This window comes from Paramormyrops kingsleyae, chromosome 17, assembly GCF_048594095.1.
Source record: "Paramormyrops kingsleyae isolate MSU_618 chromosome 17, PKINGS_0.4, whole genome shotgun sequence".
In the NCBI taxonomy this organism is placed as follows: Eukaryota; Metazoa; Chordata; class Actinopteri; order Osteoglossiformes; family Mormyridae; genus Paramormyrops; species Paramormyrops kingsleyae.
In genome coordinates this window covers 21827986-21850172 of record NC_132813.1, presented here as the reverse complement: position 1 = coordinate 21850172, position 22187 = coordinate 21827986, and the positions used below count along the sequence as shown (strand labels likewise).

Here is a 22187-nt window from a genome sequence, read left to right as displayed (position 1 = left end):
AATCCAGCGCTGTGCACCTGCCATAACCACACACTGAGCTCCAAAACCCACATGACACAATCAAACAAATGTAATTATTTTATTAATTTTACCTTTGTAGACTGGTAGCTATGGAATTTATTACTGTCAAAACAAACATGTTCCATTATTGAGTACTTTTCCTGTAAACAAACTGGACTGCAATTCTAAACTCAAAAGACATTTTTTTTGTTTATATCTCCACAGTTAGCTCTGTGTTAAGCTAACTGCTGTCTGTATTATCTGCCTGCCTCCCTTCAGCTGGGGGGTCGGGTTTGGGGAGAATGTGATTTACTGAAGCCGCATTTGTGCATGACTCACCAGGGTGGAACTGATTTAGACAGTGAGCGTGAATTATATTAGCTTATGTTCAATTTAAAGTTAAATTTCTAATAAAGCAGCAAACTGAAAACTTTCTTTTAATGAGAAGATAATATTACCAAGCACATTTTATTGTGTAATTATTTGTAGGACTAACAAGCTAATTTTACTAACATAAACATTAGCTATAGAATTAGAAGTAAATGATTCATTTGCATTACATCCGGATGGGCACAGACAAACCCTAATGTAAATAAATGGACTTTTTGCTGAGAAAAAGAGAGTCAGCAACTGCCACCTTCTCTTTGGTCTTTCAACATTTTGTAGCCTTAAGTTTCTTTTCTTATAACCTTATAATATGATTTTATTTTTATGCACACACTGGAATTCGCACTAACATCCAGTGTGTGGTGAAGGGGAAGGCAGGGCTCAGTCATTCCAGTTAAAACACAGGGGGGTACAGAGGATGTCTCATATGCTTATTTTTGCCAAAAACAAAAAAAAAGAGACAAAAATACAGAAAAAACAAATATTCAGAAATAATAAATAATGTATTTTGCAAATTGCAATTTCAATGTCCAATAAAACGCGATACAATTATGTTCCAAATATTTTAGGACCCCTGTCACTCAGGGACTCTTGGAATCATCCTCACTCCCTCTCCCCCTTGCATGTAGTAGTTGTGTAGTTGTCATCAGTAAGTTATCTGACCCTTGGTCTTTTTCATACATAAAACAGATGTTGAAAATATGACAGCTATAGCAGTGGTCGAGGGGAGTCGAGGGGGCATGGATACGCTGACAGAGTTGGGGGGCCCAACACTGTAGAGGGGCTCCCAGTGCCAAGCCTAGCAGGGGGGGCCAAGATGACATTTTTCAGGGGCCCAGAATTCCGAGCTACACCCTTGGCAGTTTATGTGTGAAATTGACACTTGAATTCCTTGACGAAACAACAGGATCCAGGCTGATTTAGTATCTAAATCCACCACATTACTGCCTTTGGAATTCCATCCAGCCTGGACAGCATCTGATTAGTGTTAAAAGGGTAGATATGAATTGATGTTCTTTTAATTTTTAATCCTCTTGGATGATCTTTCTGGGAACTGACCTGCAGGTGGTTTCATCTGTGGATGCACCAGTCCGTTTTTGTATCTTTTGGCAGGGTGGACTAATGCTAGGATCATACATTTGGCCGCAAAGCAATTGGATGATTTAAGCGGTACTTTTCTGGTGCCAGGGGATGTACGGCTGCACCTAGAACCTGTTAAGCAATGTAATGGCTATATTCAAACAGACAAAATGCACGCAAGTACATTTCGGTAGCATCAATGCCATTTTTCTTTGTCAGCTGTCATTTCCACTTTATAATCCTTTAAAGAAAGCCTTATCATGCATGTGCACAAAGCTTTCGATTCCTTTTGAATTCTTCTGATTGTATAAATACTTTATCCTGTTAAATGGGTGATGTGTGGGATGTCATTGATGCTGCTTTAGCTATTCTCCATCTTTTTGGGGAAATTATTTTTTAATACGTGACAAATGCTCTATTTGTCAGGGTATCAGGTTCATCTTCTGTGTTTCTTTCAAAGTAAAAGTACCTTGGTTTTGCTTAGTTTTCAGAGGGAAAATATATATAACATATACAATATCATCAGAGGTGGGTAATTCAGGTTCAGGTCCAGAATTCAGGTAGAGAGATTTTGTTTCAACCAACCAGTAGAGTTTAAAGAGTCACAGTCACAGAGTACTCAGCTGGTTGGTTGAAACAAAATCTTGGTCTAGATTTACTCTTTGGAGTACCCACCTCTGAATACAATATATGTAAGTAAAACTTTCTTAGATGTGCATGCTCATTAAGACGAATAGACCATTCCTGCAAACACTGAATTATGTGAATGAAAGATAATGCACACAGCACACAGTCAGGGTGCAGAGGATCACATCCTGTTTGACTAAGTATTAGGAGGTCTAAGAAGCCTGATTTAAGTGATTATAAATGGGGTGTGATTGTTGGTGCCATATGTGGCCATTACGTAATTATCCGCCATCCTGGGAATTTTACAAACACCAGTGTCTAGAGTTCACTTATCAGACGACTCGTTTACCCTGAAGGCAAAGATGGGCTTACCTGGCACTAGCTTGGTGTACTTAATGAAGTGGCAGCTGTGTGTGTGTGTGTGTGTGTGTGTCCTGCAGTACACTAGAATGCAATGGTGGGGGTCTCCTTGCCAGTGCAAGGCTCCAGCACATCCCCATCAACCCAAACCGAAGTGTACCGATCTACTTGTACAGACAACTTAATGAACAATTATTCAATATAAATCAAGCAATTAACAAGCTGTCTAATAATTCCTCCTCCCTCATTCCCTGTACGTCTGATTTATTCCTGAGTATCTTTCTTAATTGCTTCAATTATATAAAAAAATAAGTATTTTAAAATTGGTATTACATCAATACTACACCAGAACATACCATTCTAAGAACATTAGGCACGAGTTCACATTTGTCTTTCTTTGTCTGTTTCATTTTGCAGTTTCTTTTATCCATGATCTGTCAAACAAAGATTCAAATTTTGGTAAACCATTCTACAAAGCTTCTACACCCTGATAATTCTCTTTGTTGGCATTGTGTAAGTGTTGTTGAAGCAGCAAGACTGCAAGAGGAGCATTGTCACTGGCTATCTGTGTAAACCTTTCCCCAAACAGGAAGTATAATTGAAGTGAGCTGTTGACTGGCTGCTCAGATGTGATAGTGATCATCAGGGCATGAAAAAATTATACAAAGGGTTTTTCTTAATGCTCTGTACCCCGTACACTTACTAGTTTACAACAGTCAAATATTTGCACTACATTAAAACGATCCATGTCCTATTCCTCTGCACTGTCCATATAATATCTTGGCCTTTATTATACTGTCTAGGTCTATTACAAGACTGGTATATTTTACAGTGGATATTAAAAGTCTTATTGAAATTTCAGCTTTTCGTGATGCAAAGCCAGAAAGCAAGATAAATCATGTGAGAAGATTGAACACCTTCAGTGTGACAATGCAACCAACAAAATATATGAGAAAAATAGATAATTAACAGGACAAAATGCTGAAATTTAAGAAGTCCACGACACCATAATTTCAAAGGTGTGCATGCCCTTTAATCATGGGGCTGTCACAGTGTTCAAAGGAATCAGATTCAAAATCCAAAGATTAGCAGCATGCACCCACCATCAGAGAAAGTGATTCAATGACCCCAAACAAATGTCAGCAATATCTGTAGGATTTCCTTGAGATATCCATGGTCCACATGGATGTAACAGAACACATATGGTATCTTATTGCTGAAAGGTGCTGGTCAGGAGAGGGGAATCAAGGAATATCAGGGGCGCTGGATGTACCGTGGAACACTGTGATCTTCAATAAGTGGAGAGAATGTGGCTCCGTGGGGACATTGCTAAGATTAGGATGACCCTCCAAAGATGAGGACAGGACAAGGAGAAAGCAGGGAAGCTTTCAGGCAGCCTACATTAAAGGAGATGCAGGAATTCCTGGCTCACTCCATGCATGTCACAATATCCTGTATCCTGAGCATGTTTAGACTATGGTGTGGGGTGATGTTTCTCAGAAAAAGGAACATTCAGACCTATCTAAAAAATGCAAGAAATACCTTCTAGCACTCTGGATCATGCATGTGAGAAAATGTCTGATTAAATGATACAAATAACATAGTCTTACTTCTAAGAGACAGTCTATCATCCAGAGATCACTTACTGTGAAGTTTGGGGGTGGTAAGATCATGCTTGAGGGCTGCTTTTCATCCGCTGGGACTCAGGGGCACCAGTCAAGATAGATAAGATGGTGAGAGGCTCCTAATATCAAGACATTTTAGCCAAAAAAACCTGATGTCAGAAAGCTAAAGATGAAGAGGAATTTTTGCTTCCAGAACGACAATGAGCCAGAGTGTATATCCAAGTCAAGGAAGGAATGGCTTTAGAATAGGAAGATCAGAGTCAATGGGTGGTACAGGCAATCCCATAGAAAACCCATGGAATGACCTCAAAATCAATTTCAGGAGTTTGAACTTTTTTGCAAGAAATACTGGGACAAAACTGCAAAGTCAAGGTTTGCGAAGTTGATAGAAATTTATTTACAAAAACTTGTTATAATAAATGCATCAGGGGCTTCTACAAAGTATTAGTTAAGGTGTGAATACACATTTTTGCAGGGTTTGTGTGGTTTTATTTCAATGATCTGTTGTACTATTTATTTTTTGTTATTTTTCTGGTTAGTATTGCCACATCAATTAAGTCAATTTTTTTACATGATTTATTTACATTTCTGACTTTAAAATACAAAAACCTGCAATTTAAACAATGCCATGCAGACTTTAAATATCCACTGTATTTAATTTTTTTCGTATATAAATAAAGGTAATGTCTGTCCTTATATTCATTGTTTTGTAATGCACAATCAGTATCACTCTAGGTCCATACAGAAATTTGCAAAACTTTGAATATGGAGGGAATGCTGTGGAAATCTTTCTTACGCTTAATATTGCAAAGTGACGTTTGATTCAAAGAGTGGCATAATTTAGAGAATCTAGTCCATTACCATTTTCTGCTTATTTTTCAAAATAAAAGACCCTGTGGTCTTGATCAGGGCCCTAACATCTGAAGTGTGTTTTGAAAGGATACAGTTAGTCTGTGCTTGTCTTCACCAAAACAGGTCCCTCAAGAGTAACATCATTCAGAAACTTGTCGAAGATGGATTTTCCAGATACTCGGAGTTGCAAAGACTGTGAGTATCACCCCTTGTATCTCATGGTCTTTGGCCTAGTCCACATAGAAGCCGTCTCCACATGAAGGAACATCCTGTCCGTATTCAGTGTATTTTGAAAGGAAATGCTGAAAAAGTTGTTGCCAGGAGTCATTGTAATGGAAATCTCTCTTTCGGCCCTGAGGCAGGTGAATGCCTCAGAGCGTCTTAGCCATAATCATTTAGTTCATCGGGAAAAGTGATTTGCAGCACCAGTAGATTAGGGTCTAAATATAACATATAAAATGGGTAGGGAATATGCCACACGAACATCTGTTAGTAAATAAACTGCAATCAGGGGAAGGGGTGGGGGGATTTTGTCATGGGGGTACTGGCCTCCCCTGGCACCCCCAAAACCGCCCCGATATATATTAAACTTAAAATAACTAAACATTTACCTTTTGGAGTTTAACCAATACACTGTATATATGTTGGTTATTAACCTCCTTTTGATATTCACAGTGGTAACTAGGCCAAGTAAACCATTGTCCATAAAATTGAAATAACCTGTTTTTGCCAACAGTTTTCTTCAGAGGAATAACATATGGAGCGTGTCCAGTCGAGCTTTCAAAGGACTGTACAAGCTCCAAAAACTGTGAGTGTCTTTACAGAGTTTGTTCTGGAACAGAGAAAGCAATAGCATGTGCTAGTATGTCTAACACAAAATTCTTCAGTTAAGCTCCCTTAAGCGAGGAAGAATATGGGAAAAGGCTGTGAGAGAACCACTGTTCTGCACAGTTTAGCCTAGCAAAGTACTTAACTACAAAAAATAAAAACATAACATGGGATCTGTTTAAAGCTAGTTTTAAAATGCCCTGTAACTCAAAGACACACAGTGAACACACATCCAAACAGCTACATGGCAGTACATGCCAAAAGGCTTTCACTCCAGCTCTGTTCCAACTGTCACACCTACTAGACTACTAAACTACAGTGGTACCTCAGAACTCGAACTTAATCCGTTCAGAACTCCGGATCGAATCCTAAAAAGTTAGAGTTCTGATCGAATTTTCCCCATAAAAAATAATGGAAAACCAATTAATTGGTTCCCGGCCCCCAAAAATTACACCTAAATATGTTTTTTTTTTTTAGCATTTAAACACAAAATGATAAAAGAAGAAGAGCATATACTGTACTAAACACATCTAAGCACATTTATCAAAACAATAATTTGTAAAATAAGAAAATAAATGTATCCAAACAATGTGTAAAGTTAAAAAAAAACAATGTGTCCTGCCCCGATCGTCCGCTCCTTCCGTGTGCCACGCCCCCTTGTTAACCCCATGTGGAATCCCCGTGTGTTCAGCTGTTTCTGGTTGTTGTCATTAGTCCTCTGTATTTAGTCCGCGTTTCAGTTTGTTTTCCCAGTCTGGTCATTGTATTGTCCGTCTGCGTTTTGCCTGTCTTACCTGTAATTAAACCCAGTATTCCCCGATACTCTGACGTCTGCGCCTGTCTCCGTTTTGTCCCCGCTCCGCACGACAATATTATTATAATTAAATGCATTCATGTTAATTAATTATTAATATTAAAATAATTGATAAATCTTTATTTTTAAATATATTTTATTATATAATAATTACTGTTACTGTCTATCATTGTCTAAATGTATTTTTTATCTAAATATATGTATTCAGCTAGTGTAAACATGCACGATGCTATCACAGCGAAGACTGAAGCGTTACCCTTTGTTTCCACTGAGCAGGGGCGTAGCACGAAATTCTGGGCCCTATGCACAAACAGTGCCCACCCCCCCCCCAAAAAAAACAGCCTAATCACACGACTTCACTGGAATTTGGTTTTATTTGTAGGATGATTAAAAGCTATAACAGGAAATGTCACCAAAGGTAGCCTAACATCATAGGCCTGCATGAGAATTGAACACTTTTGCATTTGGCTATAGAGAACAGCTTTTTATCAAGTAGCCTATTTTTTATTATTACATAAAAGAAAATGCCATTTCAGATTTCCACATTGACAAACTACTTTATTTATAATGAAAGATAAATGACTAGTGAGTCCAGTTTTGTTTTTCATTAAAAAAGGGCAAAAAGAAAACACTGAAAAATGGCAATGGGCAAAAAGCTAAACACAAACTTATATCCCAGTTAGTGCTCACTGGGATACGCGGAAGTGCGGCTGTTTAGAATGTGAATAGCGATCTTCACGCGAAGGCGGTACTACACGCCCCCCATGCAGGGAAAACAAAGAAAGGTGACATGGTTTACTTTTTGCCGATTTAATCTAATTTTAAAAACTTTAAATACCTTCGACAATGGAATTTTGAAAAGAAGACAGATTACAGATTTAGCCAGCGTTTTTTCCATGATTCTACACAAACATTTCAGCGAGATATAAACTGAAATAGACGAGAAAGATACGCGGCGTCGCCGACGATGCCGTGTAACCCAGGGGGTTAAGCAAACAAAAAAAAATACACTTATCTACAGTACATCATGTTAAGCTATGTGTAATTTCGCGGTGGTATTTCAGTTTTTAATAATCACAGTTCATTTAATGTAGGCCAGTGGTTTTCAACCTGTGGGCCGCGGCCCCCTAGTGGGCCGCGACGGTATTGCAGGGGGGCCGCCAATTATTATTAATAGAAATTGTAATATTGTTAATATAATAAAAAATGTCTAGTCAAAATCAAATAAATCAAAATTTGATATATAATTAAATAAATTACCAGTTTATTCAATAAAGACAATTAACAGCCTTGCTTCCGAGTACTTAGTTAACCCGACACAAAAAGCGGGATCGTTTAAATTCTTTTGCAGTGGGCCGCGGAAACATATGTGTTTGGCTGTGTGGGCCGTGAGTTAAAAAAGGTTGGGAACCACTGATGTAGGCTATTTGCTTTCACATTTGGGCTCACGTTTCTTGGGAAAAAAAGTTTCTAAGCAGTTGCTTTCCCTCATTTATTTTTTTGTTTCTTTCTTGCCTATCTTTTCTTTTTTGAAAACCGGATTTAGCTTTCTTTAGCATCATCTTCCAACACGGATTTAGCTGTTTCATCAGAATGACCGCTAAATTAAATGCGCCTAGTTAAAAAGCCCGGTGAAGACTATACCATTGCAAGGGGTGAGGGTGCTTGTCCTCAGGCACTGTAAGCTAGGAAACAATTCAATCCGTCAACCGATTTATGGGCACCATCATTTCCCAGCGCGTACAAGTTATCTTAGGCTGGCTTTCACGGTTTGAATTCTGAGATTCAGATCGAGCTCTAGGTAATTTTTTTTTCGAACTGGTTGGTTTGACTTTTAAGAAATTCGAGTTGTAATGAGTTTGAGAACTGATGTACCACTGTAACTCTATTCATATAAGCTGACTCTATAAGCTAACTCAGTAAGCTAACTCTATAAGATAACTCTAATCAAATCCTGTAGGCTAAGCAGGGACAGTCGTGGTTCATTAAGTGATGTAACTGTGGATTAAAGTTCTCAAGGTGAAAACAAGAAAATCATATATTTTTAAATATTGACTTTTATGTCTACAAGCCTTAAATGTAAAGCTTTTTGTCTGATACTATTTATATGTCCCATTTAAGAAAGTTTTTTTTAAATTATGTTTTAAATAGAAGTTATTTCTGAACTACATTATTGAGTTATTGATATATAATTTGGTAACACTTTTCTTGATGGGACATAAATACTTTGTAACACTACTGAAGTACAAATTATGACCAAATATAATCACTGATTGAGAAAAGATGCATCACAATTCATTTATAAACAATCATGATTAGTATTTCACTTGTTATTCATTACTTGTTCCTTCAGTAGTTCCTTCAGTAGTTCCTTTCAGAATTAACAGATATGGTAACTGGTAGAGATAAAGCATGTCACGATTAATTAATGATGAATTACCATGAGATCAGTACATAAGTATACAGCATAAGTAATAGCATAATACAGTCAGTCCTACTACATCGCATGATATTACACTGCAAATCTGTTCTAACGCGATTGATATACAATACCCAAGTCCGATACAATGCGGAATGGCATTTGTATTTGCACAATTTTCAGTCAGAGAGACAAGCACTACACAAGCTATAACGCCAAATGGAGAAACACTACTTGCTTGCAAAAACAGCTATTCAAGTGAATGATAGTGATGTCTCATTAGTGAAGAAATTGTGAACCTGATCTTTTTAGTGAATCGGTCAAACCGGTTTTCAAATCTAAAAGAATCGAACTTTTTGTACATCCACGCATTGCACAGGTCAATGGCTTAGATTATAAAAATCTAAAAATATTTGACAAATTATCATATTCAAACAGCAACATTTTTAATTCACTTGCATTTGGTTTTTGTGGACTGTCTGTAGGCATTGTGCCTTCAGCACCCCTCCACATACCATAATCTGCTGCATACCCGGTCGTATGGTCGCTGTACCTCATTACTCCTTACTGCTGTATTTTCTGACCCCACTCGACAGTGCTCTTTCTTCAAAGAAGACTCCAGGCGTGCCCCAAAGTAAACCAAGAGCACCATCTAATGGGGTCAGAACATATAGTTCATGGTTCATGAAGCGTAGTTTTGGCCATCACTACTCCTGACTCTTGGCAATGGACAAGTTACCTAGTTAGGCATGTGCTGTTGAAGTGTTTGTCACTACAGGATCTGAGTCAACCGTGGATTTGAGTCGCGCATGCACCAGTGTGCATTCCAGGAAGATTCCAAGGAGAAGACAATTTGCGACCACTGGGTTCACGATGGGAAATTTATCTGCTGGTGCTATAGGAAGAGAGGGGACCAGGCACGCTTTTGCCCAGAAGCCCACACCCGAGATTCTAGCAGACAAGCTGAGAACATTGCAGTGAAGGAGGGACAACCCTATCAGTTAGTTGAATGAGCAGCGGAAGTAAAACCAACGGAACCGAGAGAGTCCATGGAGCAAGAGCGGCATGAGTTGGAGCGGCTGCGCAGTGAACTGGTCAGCTGGGAGCAGGAGCAAAAGCATCCGGTCCAGGCAGCAGAGACAGCCTTACACGGCAGTCAGATGACTCGGCTCAGCGTGGAGGAGGTATGTCGCAGGTTGGAGGCCCAGCTGGTCCACAGGTGCTGCGAACTGGAGGAGTGGGAGCAGCAACTGCAGGATGTGCTGGTGGAGGGAGTGTATTTGGAGATTGCCTGCTAGAAGCGTGAGTGAGACCCGGAGGGGCAGGATGTGGTGGCCATGCTGCGTGACCATGAGGAGGCATGCCGTGCTCTAGAGGCCCAGCTGGCGGTGGAGCTCCGCGAGTTACGGGAGGAGATGGCCTGCTGGGAGCGACCGCTGGGAAGGGTCAGCACCCGGCGGGACCCACAATGTCGACACCCGGCAGCAGCCCAATGTCCGACAGCCTCCCAGTGTCCTTTGCCTTGCCAGCGCTTGTAAGTTCGAGTGTTGACAGCTTCCACCCTTCATCGGAGACACACCAGAGGCTGACACTAAATATGTGGGACTTGTCCTAAGGCTGAGGTGGGGACTGGGTGTGATGTCACCATGATGGCTGACCATTGAGAGGGAGGGCAGTGTAGTGCCAGCGAGAGCGGAGTCATCTGCATATCCCAGCATACTCACAAGTTGTGTATATAGGTCTGTGTATATCTTGTTTGTATTTTACTACAAATACTAGTCGTGCTCCTAATTGATGCATGTGCCCTGATTACCTATCCTGTATGTGAAGTCCTGACATGTCTCTAGCTGTTGTATAATTACCCACCGTGTGTGTGCCTTACCATCCTGTGTGAGACCTCCCCACGTTTCCCTGCCATGTTGGTCGGAGTGTGGTTGTTGCTTATCGTGCAGTCTCTTAAGGGCTGTTATTAAAAGAGCAATTCCATATGAAAATGTCTCGCCTTGTCTTTTTTCTGCCGCCACAATGCCTCGGTCTGTCCAGTGCTACAATACTTTAACAGTTTAACATGGTTGACTCAGATCGGCAGCGAATGCACGACTCAAATCCACGGTTGACTCAGATCCTTTAGTGACACCGGTTAATAAGAAATTCTTATGAGACTCGTAATGCCCAGATGAGATGTTTTTCATATAATTTATTAATATATAATTATTATTATTTCTTATTTAAAATACATGCAAATGCATTATTGGCCACTGGTATCACTGTTATAATTATTTTATTAATATTATTTGGTGTTAGTAAGTTATTTTGTAAGTTTTGGAGTTCCATTCCCCTAACCTTATTTTTCCCATTCCCAGTATATTTTAGTACATGATTTTAGTGAGCGCAAGGTTTTTCAGGAACACGTTAATTGCATTGCAGCTGGACGAACTGTACTATAGTATTTGAACCCCATCAAGTAAAGTATTACCAATAATGAAATATTAATATTGTTGCAACAATACATAGTCTGTTTAACCTACCGTTGTTCCTCACCACCACAGAATTCCTGTCGTCTGCCAACATATTAGGTTGGCTTATCTGCTTAATAAATGTTTTTTAGGTTAGAGAATTAAAGTAGGCTTTAGCTGTCTTTAATATTCATTTGCCCTAATATTCATCAGTGAGTTTTGTCTCTGGGAAATGAAAGACTCTCTGTGCTTGTCTATAGATGTCTTAGTCAGAACAGGATCACTTTGCTAGAACCTGGGGTCTTCGGTGATCTTCGTAAACTACGCTGGCTGTGAGTACAAATCCACCATCATCTTAATCTCTGAGAAGCTGCCCTGTTATGTGTTTCTGCGTGTGTGTGTGTGTGTGTGTGTGTGTGTGTGTGTGTATGTGTGTGAGTTATGCATGTCTTACTTTGTGGGGACCAAATGTCCCCACAATGTGATAAAAACCTGTTATTTTGACATTATGGGGACCATTTTTTTGGTCCCCACAAGGGGAAACACAATTTTATAAAATTCTGTGAATGCAATCAAAAACTAAAAATGCCCAAAATCTTGTTTTTCGTTTGGTTATTTATGGTTAAGGTTAGGGCTGGGTAGGGTTGTGTGATTACATTATGCCCATAGAAATGAATGGATGGTACCCACAAAGTATTGAATACTATTGTGTGTGTGTGTGTGTGTGTGTGTGCATTGTGCATGCACACATATCTGTCAATTATAAATGTGTGTTCAATCTGGCAGAATGTTTTTTGTTGATATTCATTACAGTGTCAATATACTTATAATAACTGGCATTAATGGCTTAGCATTCTGGCCGAGCTGGTATGAATTAATTTTGGTTTAATTGCATGGTTAATGCTAATAGATCAAAATGTATCAACAAATGAACTGAACAAAATGATTACATAAACATCGCCCATTAAGAACTGCTAGAAAGAGTTGTGGGCAAATTAATTACTTTGAGGAAAAAAATTAGAGAAGTGAAAGTAAACTTCATCCATATTAATGGGGGGAAGTACCTGTAAAGCAAGGTGGCGTTATGGACAGTGTTGACTGATTAAGGTATGATGAGTTTAATTGGTGTGGCCTGATCCAATCCCCATAGGAAAAGAAGAGTGAAACCTTAACTAGAGGTATTTCCTCTGCATCAAGTCAATGGGCCTTGCCTGTGATAAATGAAGGTCCCCCCCTCCTACCCCAAGCAGGTCCCTGTAGCGGCACCTCTCACAGCGTGATTGTGCCTGTTCCTTCGGTACCCATTGCACAGTGTTCCTCACAGTTATCTGTTCCCTATTTCTCTGTTGAATCCAATTCAGGATCCTGGATGATAACCCTTTGAAGAGCATCTCCCCGGACACATTCACTGGGCTCATGTCCCTGTTTTTCTTGTATGTATTCAATTAATTATCTTCAGTGGTTCCATTTCAGCAGGCTTGCCTTTGATGTGGGTGTAGCTTTTGTGTGCCATAGTAGTGTCCCGGAAGCCCGCCGCCCACAGTCGCCTGAGCTATACCAAGAAACATCAGGGTTATGCCTCACACAGCATCTCACATACAACCCATGATGAATCGATTTCTAAAGCCAGTACAGCATCCTGGAATCTTTTAAGGGATAAATTTTTATCCCACTTTTAAATCTTAAAATAAGGTACTTTTACTGAAGCGAAATATTGCAATCATAATATAATATATTGCAGGCTGTCGTATTATGTGGCAAGGGTCTTAAAGGGTTAAATTGTGCAGTGAGTGTGTATACCAGGTGCATTGTGCAATATCACGAGAACAGTGTGATGTGTTTTTGCTTGTTAAAATCTGTTGAGAAATGTAGCTTAATTTTGAATGTACCAGGCTATTTATATTCTTAATTAAAAACATCATCAGAGCTATTGACAGTGAAATACAGCAATATAAATTGCCATATTTTTCCCACTTGTGTGTCTCCCCTCTAATATCTGCGTCAACTGGCCATTTCTTTTTATTTTTCCACTTTTCCAATATTTGAATTTTATTTCCACTTTCACAGTTTTCCTTTCCTTTATATGCACACGGTGTGTCCCCATTGTTCACACCGTCTGAAAGTTTCTCCGGTAATAAGGGTGCTATTGGCATGCTGGAAAGAGAAGCCAAACGGGTCCAACACAAGGATGCACAACATGCCTGCATGTGTTGAAAAGTAGTTTAAAATGTCCTTAAAACATTCCTTGGTTGGCTGATGTATCTTACCGGAACCTGTCCCCCCTCCCCCACCACAGGTCCATGGTGAACACATCCCTAGAGGAGCTCCCCCCAGCAAGACTGTGCTCTCACATGCCTTCCTTAAACTGGCTGTAAGTCCCCGTGGCTCATTCTTGTCTACTGCTGAGCTCCTCTGGCAGCTGGTGCACCATGTTGGTACACGGTTTCTACCGCTTCATTATATTCATGAAATATCCCATGTGCCAGTCCAAGTCAGTTAGGGTGGTTAAATCCTAATAAATGATGCTGGCTTCATAGGAACTCCAGCAATCATGGTGTTTCAACAGGCGTACAGACTTACAATTACACAGGACCTATTCAGCTGCAATGGCCATAAACGACTGATGGTCACGAAGCTATTCTTTAGATGACGGCTGACTCTGTGACACTACAGTCGCATTTCTGTAGGGATCAAACCTGAATAGTAATGCTAGTTCTCCCCTGGTGTACATACATAGGAGCACTGGGCTTATGAAGTATCTGAAGGCCACACAGTGCTGACTATTATAAAAAAAATGCAATTAAAGTTTGCTTTATTTTAGCATATATGTATAGAGAAGCAGGCATATTGAGACAAATGGGGACAGTACGTGTCCCTGCTGTCTTTCTGCCAGAGGACGCCAGCTGTCCTCCATCAGATTACTGCTTCATCTCATTAGGGATCTAATTAATGCAGCTGCTAAACCTGTGATAAAGCCGTTAGTTACATTCTGGGAATGAAACATCCATCTGCAATAAATGTATAATCATGTTACAAAAAATAAGTATTTCTTTTTGTATTTTCTTGACACCCATCTGCATGTATTTTGCTGAAGTAATTCAGATTAAGCATCTTGCTGAAGGATACTGTAACACAGGCTACCGGACATGTAGGTACACAGGCTGGATATGGAGGTGGTGAGTTCACTGACACCATTTAAAATAGACTGGACTGGTAACTAAAAGGAACAGCCCACACCCCAGGCCACTCGGGGAAGAACAACAAAATGGAAAGTTTTATTATGAGAGTTAATAAAATTTCTTATAACGAGTGTCTTAAACCCTAAGATGGCAACCTATAATGAAAGAAAATGAAACAGACTCCCGTTCATTTCCTTATGCTTTAGCTAGCTTGATATGTTGTGGCTTATCAGGTCTAGATTGAGTTAACTTCATCTGACAAGTAACCAAGCTAGCATTCTTGGCTATTATTTCTAAATGACACAAGAAGGTACTCTTACTGAAAGCATGTCTTATGTGTGATGTTGCTCTTCCACCCTAATGTTATGCTTGCACCACTATGCATGCAGGGGGGCCAGGGGGCATTAATATTCAGATCACAACTTACCTGGTGGTCAACTATCACTGTACATGATGGGGATCAACGTGCAGAAGGCCCCGGGGACCCCTAGTGGTCACCTGTGTTGTATATGCTGAGGGGCCCAGGGTACCTGATGGCTAATTTGCATTGTATATGTAAAAGGGCCCTGCTTTATATGCTTTATATGTGGAGGGGCCTTGTGGTCAAATTGCCATGTCGTAGTGTTTCACTTGCACTATAAATGTTGGGACTCACAACCACTAGTGCTCCGAGGCCCCCTCACCAAACACAAGCTGTTTTATGTTCAACTTCGCTATCTGTCTTGCTAACTACAGGTACAGTAGCTATCACATTATGTGGTACATTGGCTATCTTAGCTAGACTGACATTAGGGGAACTAGCACGGGAGTGAGGGGGGCGACTGGCTGATCAGGTCCTCCCCTGGTCTGTCTGTGCTCGCTGTCAGTGCCGGCTGGGGGAGGGGGGTGATTTTAGCTTTGTCGCTGATCCCGCTGCTAGTCTGATGAGCTTAAATTGGAATTAATTTTTGCATTTCCCAGTTAGAAAGTACGTTATTAATGTTAATACGTATAATTCTTTCCCGCTGCACTGCTATACTGGACCTTAGCTGTCAAATTAATCAGTAGATTACTTGATTATTGTTATAATTGATAGATACAGCCCTACTTTAGATATGATTTAGAACCCAGAAATATAAAACAGATTATCTGGCAGGCAATATGACTCAATGTTCAATTTTAAGTTAATTTGCATGAAACCACTGAAGGGAAGGGATGAGAAAGGAAAAAGGAAGAGTGTTGAGTTGGGGGGCGGGGCTGTGGAGTGACATTACTTTGCATTACTTTCTGATTCGTTGAGCCTCAGGCTACGTCCACACAGCTACATTTTTGTTTAAAAAAGCGGAGTTTAGTCTCCGTTTTCGCATTTTTGTCCACACTACCCTGGAGCTCCCCAGACAGAGACTTTTGTAAACGCTCTCATAGCCTTTGAAAACTCTGCTTTATTGTTACAGTATGGAGTACTGAAAGGGAACACATACTCTAATGATGCGTTCCATTTACCTCGGAGGTCGGAAATCAGAGCTGGGAATGACAGCACTCCCGAGTTAACCACGTTCCAGGACAAGAAGTCGTAAAGACATTTATCAATATCAATGACCTGTTTCAAAAAGCAGGATTTCTTGCTTAACCCATCAACTTGTCAGATTTAAGGTACCCCAGTCTAAATGAACTTTGTCTTTGTTCACTTACATTTACAGTAGCCCAGGCTACCTTAAATCTTATCCAGCTCAGCAAGAAATCCTACTTTTTGTAACAGGCCCCATTTCTAGCCAGGTTTGTTAATAGCCATTGTTAGCAAAAACAGTTGATAACAACGCATTATGTGGTACTTTACACATACAGAGACTGTAGCAACATGTCCACAGATATCGGTTGGACAGTCCTATGTATGCAACATGTGACAGACGTGAAAGGGTCTGGAGAAGCCATGGAGCATGACCAGTTTGGTGGTGGGTCAGTGATGGTCTGGGGATGCATATCCATGGAGGGACGCACAGACCTCTACAGGCTAGACAATGGTATCTTGACTGCCATTTTGTGCTGGGATGAAATCCTTGGACCCATTGTCAGACCCTACGCTTGTGCAGTGGGTCCTGGGTTCCTCCTGGTGCACGACAATGCCTGGCCTCATGTGGCGAGAGTATGCAGGCAGTTCCTGGAGGATGAAGGAATTAATAGCATTGACTGGCCCCCACGCTCCCCTGACCTAAATCCAATAGAACACCTCTGGGACATTATGTTTCAGTCCATCCGACGGCGCCAGGTTGCACCTCAGACCGTCCAGGAGCTCAGTGATGCCCTGGTCCAGATCTGGGAGGAGATCCCCCAGGACACCATCCATGGTCTCATTAGGAGGATGCCCTGTCATTGTTAGGCATGCATACAAGCACGTGGGGACCATACAAACTACTGAGTACAATTTTGAGTTGCTGCAATGAAATTTCGGCAAAATGGACTAGCCTGCCACATTATTTTTTCGCTTTGATGTTCAGGGGGTATTTGAATTCAGCCCTGTAGGTTAATAATTTTTATTTCCATCAAACGATGTGGCATCCTTTCATTCCTAACACATTACCCAATCCATATCAGTATAGACATCCAGCATGATTGTTTTTCCCATGGAGATCTGATGTGTTTTCAAAGTGTTCCTTGAATTTTTTGAGCAGTGTACTTGAACAGTTTAATACTTTAATAGATTAACATGGTTAACTCAGATCTGTGGTTCATGTGCGACTCAAATCCAGTAAGTTGCACTTAAACATTTTTACTCAGTTATAGGAGATAAATCTTAGCAAGCTTTGCAATTTTATTGATGGTTCCTTTTCAGCATTTTCGAGTATATGCTAACAAAATCAGTCTGAGCTTTGCATGCACTCTCTGAGACAAACATAATCATTCTCATCCTTGCTGTTGAACCCACTCAGATTGCGTGTTGCGTTTGTTAGTAATTAAACACAAATGAGTGAGGAGGAGAAAAGTGGACAAGAATTGGTCATGAAAAGACATTCGTCTTCCACTGTGTATGGAATTATTTTGTATTCCATAGAGACGATATTGAGCAAAATAAAGTGATTTGTCAGCACTGCTTTATGTCTGTTGGCACAACTCACAGCAACACCACCCACTTATTTGATAGACTCTCTTGCTAGATAATAGGTGATACTTGGCATTACTTACCAAATTAACAGTTTCACACACTACAATACAATGAAATTATATTAATACTAATTACAAAGCTTCCACTGAAAACAATAATCCAGCTGCTGTTACACTGATGAAAATGAACAAACACTGTCAGTACCCGGATGACTGGTCCGTTATCAAGTTTCGCAGATTGACTTGGTGACACACGATGTTGCGTTTCATAGGTTAGCAAGGCATGGCTTTCCAACTCACCACAAGAAAGTTTTGCTATTTACATTCATTGTATGTACACCCCACCCATATGATTTTATTTGCAGTGGATGCTCTCATTCAAATAGCTTAAGGGAAAACTTCTTAACAATTCAGAGTGGTCCAAAGAACATGTTCATTTCCAAGAGAAGAAATGGTGAATTCTATGCCTTCTGTGCTCTTTACCAGTGTGATGTGGATATAAGCAGCAATGTAGGGCATTCAAATATCCAAAGTGTGAGTATTAATTTACTTGATCTATTAAATTTTAGAAACAATTTTCACCTTAAACTGATCTCAGCTCTTTTATTTATTTTTCTTTTGGTGCCACGTATTACTCCTGGATCGCCCAGTATAGAAAAATAAAAATCTCTGTCCCGTTTTGTCCGCCCCAACCTGGCTTACAGTTTTCCCAGCACAAACCTCCCAGTCCGGCCCTGCTGTGCACAGTTATTGCATATGGCGTGTTTCGATCCTGACAGGTCAATCATCATGAAAAAAGCAGATTAAGGGACGAGGGGGGCAGTGTGTGGCTCAGTGGGCCAAGGCTCTGCGCCTGTGATCAGAAGGTCAGTGGGTGAAGCCTGCCCCCGGAAGAACGGTCACTGGTTCACTGGGCCATGAGCGAGGCCCTTAATCCCCATCTCCCTGGGTGCCTTAAGGTGGCTGCCCCTTTGCTGTGATCCCCAAAGTCACTCTCGCCTGTATAGAAGAACAGGATGGGGCAAAGCAAATAGAGAATTTCCCCACAGGGATTAGTAAAGTATCACTATTAGATACACAAACATATCCTAGCAATAGACTTGCTTACATAATACATCTTCTGTATTATGAAAGACCATTATACTCAGAAAAGGTTGAAGGTAAAAGCAGATAAACGAAACCAGAAAGTTAATGGACTCAATCATAAGTTTGAGATCAGAAATGTTACATGTCCCTGTATAACTATTAAGGTAATACACTGTAACCTCCTGAGACCCCACCCATTCATTTATGTCCATTGTAGTGGACATTTTGCCTTTGCATCTATCTTTTCACTGATGTAAGGAAACTTATTTATTCCTTTTGTACACTAAAGAGGACATGCTGTGAAATTAAAAATAAAAATTAATTTGAAAAAAATATAAATTGTAAGATGTCTTATTTCCTCCAAAGACAAATAACCTAAAATTGAAGGACTCTTTTTCCCTTGGGTCTCAGGAGGATATACTGTACTTTCCCACAGAAACTATCATAGGTAGGGTAGCGCTGCCGGGCATACAGTCACCCGAAATTTATTTTTGCGTACATTTACCTGTTTTTTTTTTTTTTTTACATTGGCTGTATGTGAGAGAAGTCGCATAGCTTGTAAGTCGGGGACAGTCTGTAGTCTGTTTCACCGTCTGATTATTTAAAGGCTCTGAATGGCCGGTCACCAGGAAATCTCCCGCTACTCCCAATGGCCGGTCTGAGTCTGTCACACGGTGATAAGGAGTTAAATTCATGGGCGTAATTTCCAGGGGAGTTAGGGGGGTCATGACCCCCCCAAAAATCAGATCCAGCCAATATAACCCCCCCCCAATAATCATGTTTCCCCTGTAATGGGTGGAGACCTCGACCCCCCCAATGTTCCAGCCAAAGTTACGCCCTTGGTTAAATTCCTGTCCTGCTAAATGAGAGTAATGGTAAGATTGCATACAATTGGACAGAATAAACATGGAAAACAGTTCAGCATTAGTTGTTGTTTATGGGCACCTATGGCAACACGGTACCTAATATTCTATCACAAATTTCCATCTATTCATTTTCCATTATTCATTACAAGATTGGAATGAGCCTGGAGCTCACCCCAGGAAGCACAGGGCACACCCAGGATGTGATTACTGTCCATCGTGAGATGCACACTCACACACAAGCAGACATGAAAAACATGTCAGACACTAATTTACCTAACAGGAGACTTACATGGAGCCAGCAGAGCTTATCACAGATGTACAAAATTGAGAGTGGTACAGTACTACTCGGAAGGCTGTTTTCATGCAACGGAAAGACTGGAGGATCCAAGAGAAACAAGAAAAATTAGTCGTGCTGCAGAACTCAGTAGAAGTGCCCTGCAAAGAGGTATAGGAGTCAAACCTACTAGGATTCTGGCCAGATCAAATGTAATCTTAAGTTAAATCTACCAGATCCAGCTGTGTTGTAGATTGTTGGATTTGTATTCACCTGAGGGTGATTATGGGGTTTCCTATGTAAGAGCACCAAGCAGACACGCAGAAAGCTACAGAGGGAGGCCTCTCTCCTCACTTCTTCCTGCTTCATTGCCAGAGAAAAGCAAAGGTATTTCAGCTGAACAGCTCGCGAGTGTCAAATCCATCTCAAAGTTGGAAGGGGGGGGTGTCTGAAATATTTTTTAACAATATCTGGTAGCACATTGTGATGCTTCAAGTAAACAAAACTTTATCTGTCTGCAGTGTAAGTGTCAGTAGCTCCCATTAATTAAGTGCAATTTTCGCAGCTGATCACTACAGGGTAGAGATTCAAAAAGAAAATCTTGTCTGGAACTGCATTTCTCATCAAAATCACGTTGGCAAACGCCTGAAGCTTGTTGGGGCAGACAGTTTCTACAGAATACACTGTGTGATCGCTGACTGACTTTCACAGTTACATCACTGGTCTCCCCACTGCATACTGTTGTTTCTAAAGTTCTGCCAGCAATTAATTTGTTTAATTTATCCCCATTTGCCCTTGTAAACTCTTGTACTTGTTGAATATTCTATTACTTCACCACTCTAATGCTCCCCAAGTGGAATCATTACAAAGATGGATCCAACACAATAGTCTCCCCCCAAAGAAAATAAATGAATGTATAAATAAAAGGTTAATCCTGTGACTTACCCTGTGACTTCCAGGGGAATAACATCTCTATATTCTAGATTTTTGGGTTGGACCATATGCATTGAATTCTTCGTCAGAGAGTGTTTGCAGGTGCAGTTGTGATTAAATGATGAAAAGAAAGAATATTTTTAAACGGGATTAAACATAAATGGGTAATAATCCACAATATAATTCACAGGCTAGCAACCATTTCCCCCTTTTAATTGCTTAAACTTGATGCTTAATTTAGTATATTTTATTTTTTGGCCTGATTTGTTGGATTACTCTAGATTAACATTTATTTTTGGAAATGCTCAAAAGAGATCTCTGTTGCATTAATAGATTTATAGTTTGACAAAGTCAATAGTCATTCAGTCCAACCTATTTTGCTGGGAATGGAAACTTTTGCTTGGCTAGGAACCGCTCCTCCCCAATGGTATTTGAGTAGTATAAGGGGAATGTTATATTTACCATAAATCATCAGGCTAAAAATGCAGATCCAGCATCAAATATGCATTAAATATGCAGTAAATGACATTGATAGTGGTTTGTCTCAAAAGGCCATTTCCTGTTGCTGAAAGACAAGCGATGGACTGGTCTATATATAGGCTGAGGTATTTTAGATTTTTTTTTTGCAAATATTAGATATAGCAATGAATTCAGCTGTATAAAGAGTCAAGATTAAAACATATTTTGTAGGCTACACCACTGATGATTCATCATGCTGGATTTTTCCAGCAACTAGAAATGACTGTTTATCTGAGCAATTCTTTTGAGTTGATCACATTACTGTCTATCATGTTATAAATGTTAATGGATATAAATATTGCTGTCAGCATTTCATCAGGCCTGTGCCTGTTTAAGGTGTTGTTAGTAACTAAATGATTAACTGAGAATACTGCTGCAGTGAAATCATTTGAGGTAAAATACTCTGCCTGGCCAAAAAAAAAAAGTTGCCATTTGAATTTTTCTTTGAACCGCCTTTAGCTTTGATTATGGCGCACATTTGTCATGGCATTGTTTCCACAGGCTTATTCAACATCTCATCCTTTATTTTCATCCAGATTTGCATTAATTTCTCCCAGATATCTTGTATTGACAAGTGAGTTAACCCCTCCATAAAGCCTCCATCAGCACATCCCAGAGACCTTCAATGAGGTTAAGGTCACAACTCTGTGGTGACCAAGTCATGCTTGAAAATGATTCCTCATGCTCCCTGAACCACTCTTGGACAATTCAAACCCAATGAATCTTGGCATTCTTGTCCTGGAATATGCCCATGCCAACAGGGAAGAAAAAATCAATTTATGATGGATGGAGGTGTAACCTGGC

General features: G+C 40.2%; 1 protein-coding gene across 2 annotated transcripts in view; it reads left to right on the top strand.

Annotated features, from left to right (window-relative positions):
* rxfp2b (relaxin family peptide receptor 2b) overlaps nt 1–22187 on the top strand; it is a 38732-nt gene that overhangs the window by 5010 nt on the left and 11535 nt on the right. For both annotated transcript variants that reach the window (XM_023826020.2, XM_072701512.1), the window contains exons 5-9: nt 5055–5126; nt 5668–5739; nt 11709–11780; nt 12810–12881; nt 13745–13819. In XM_023826020.2, coding sequence (XP_023681788.2) covers nt 5055–5126; nt 5668–5739; nt 11709–11780; nt 12810–12881; nt 13745–13819 — 363 coding nt within the window. The remainder of the gene's footprint in view (nt 1–5054; nt 5127–5667; nt 5740–11708; nt 11781–12809; nt 12882–13744; nt 13820–22187) is intronic.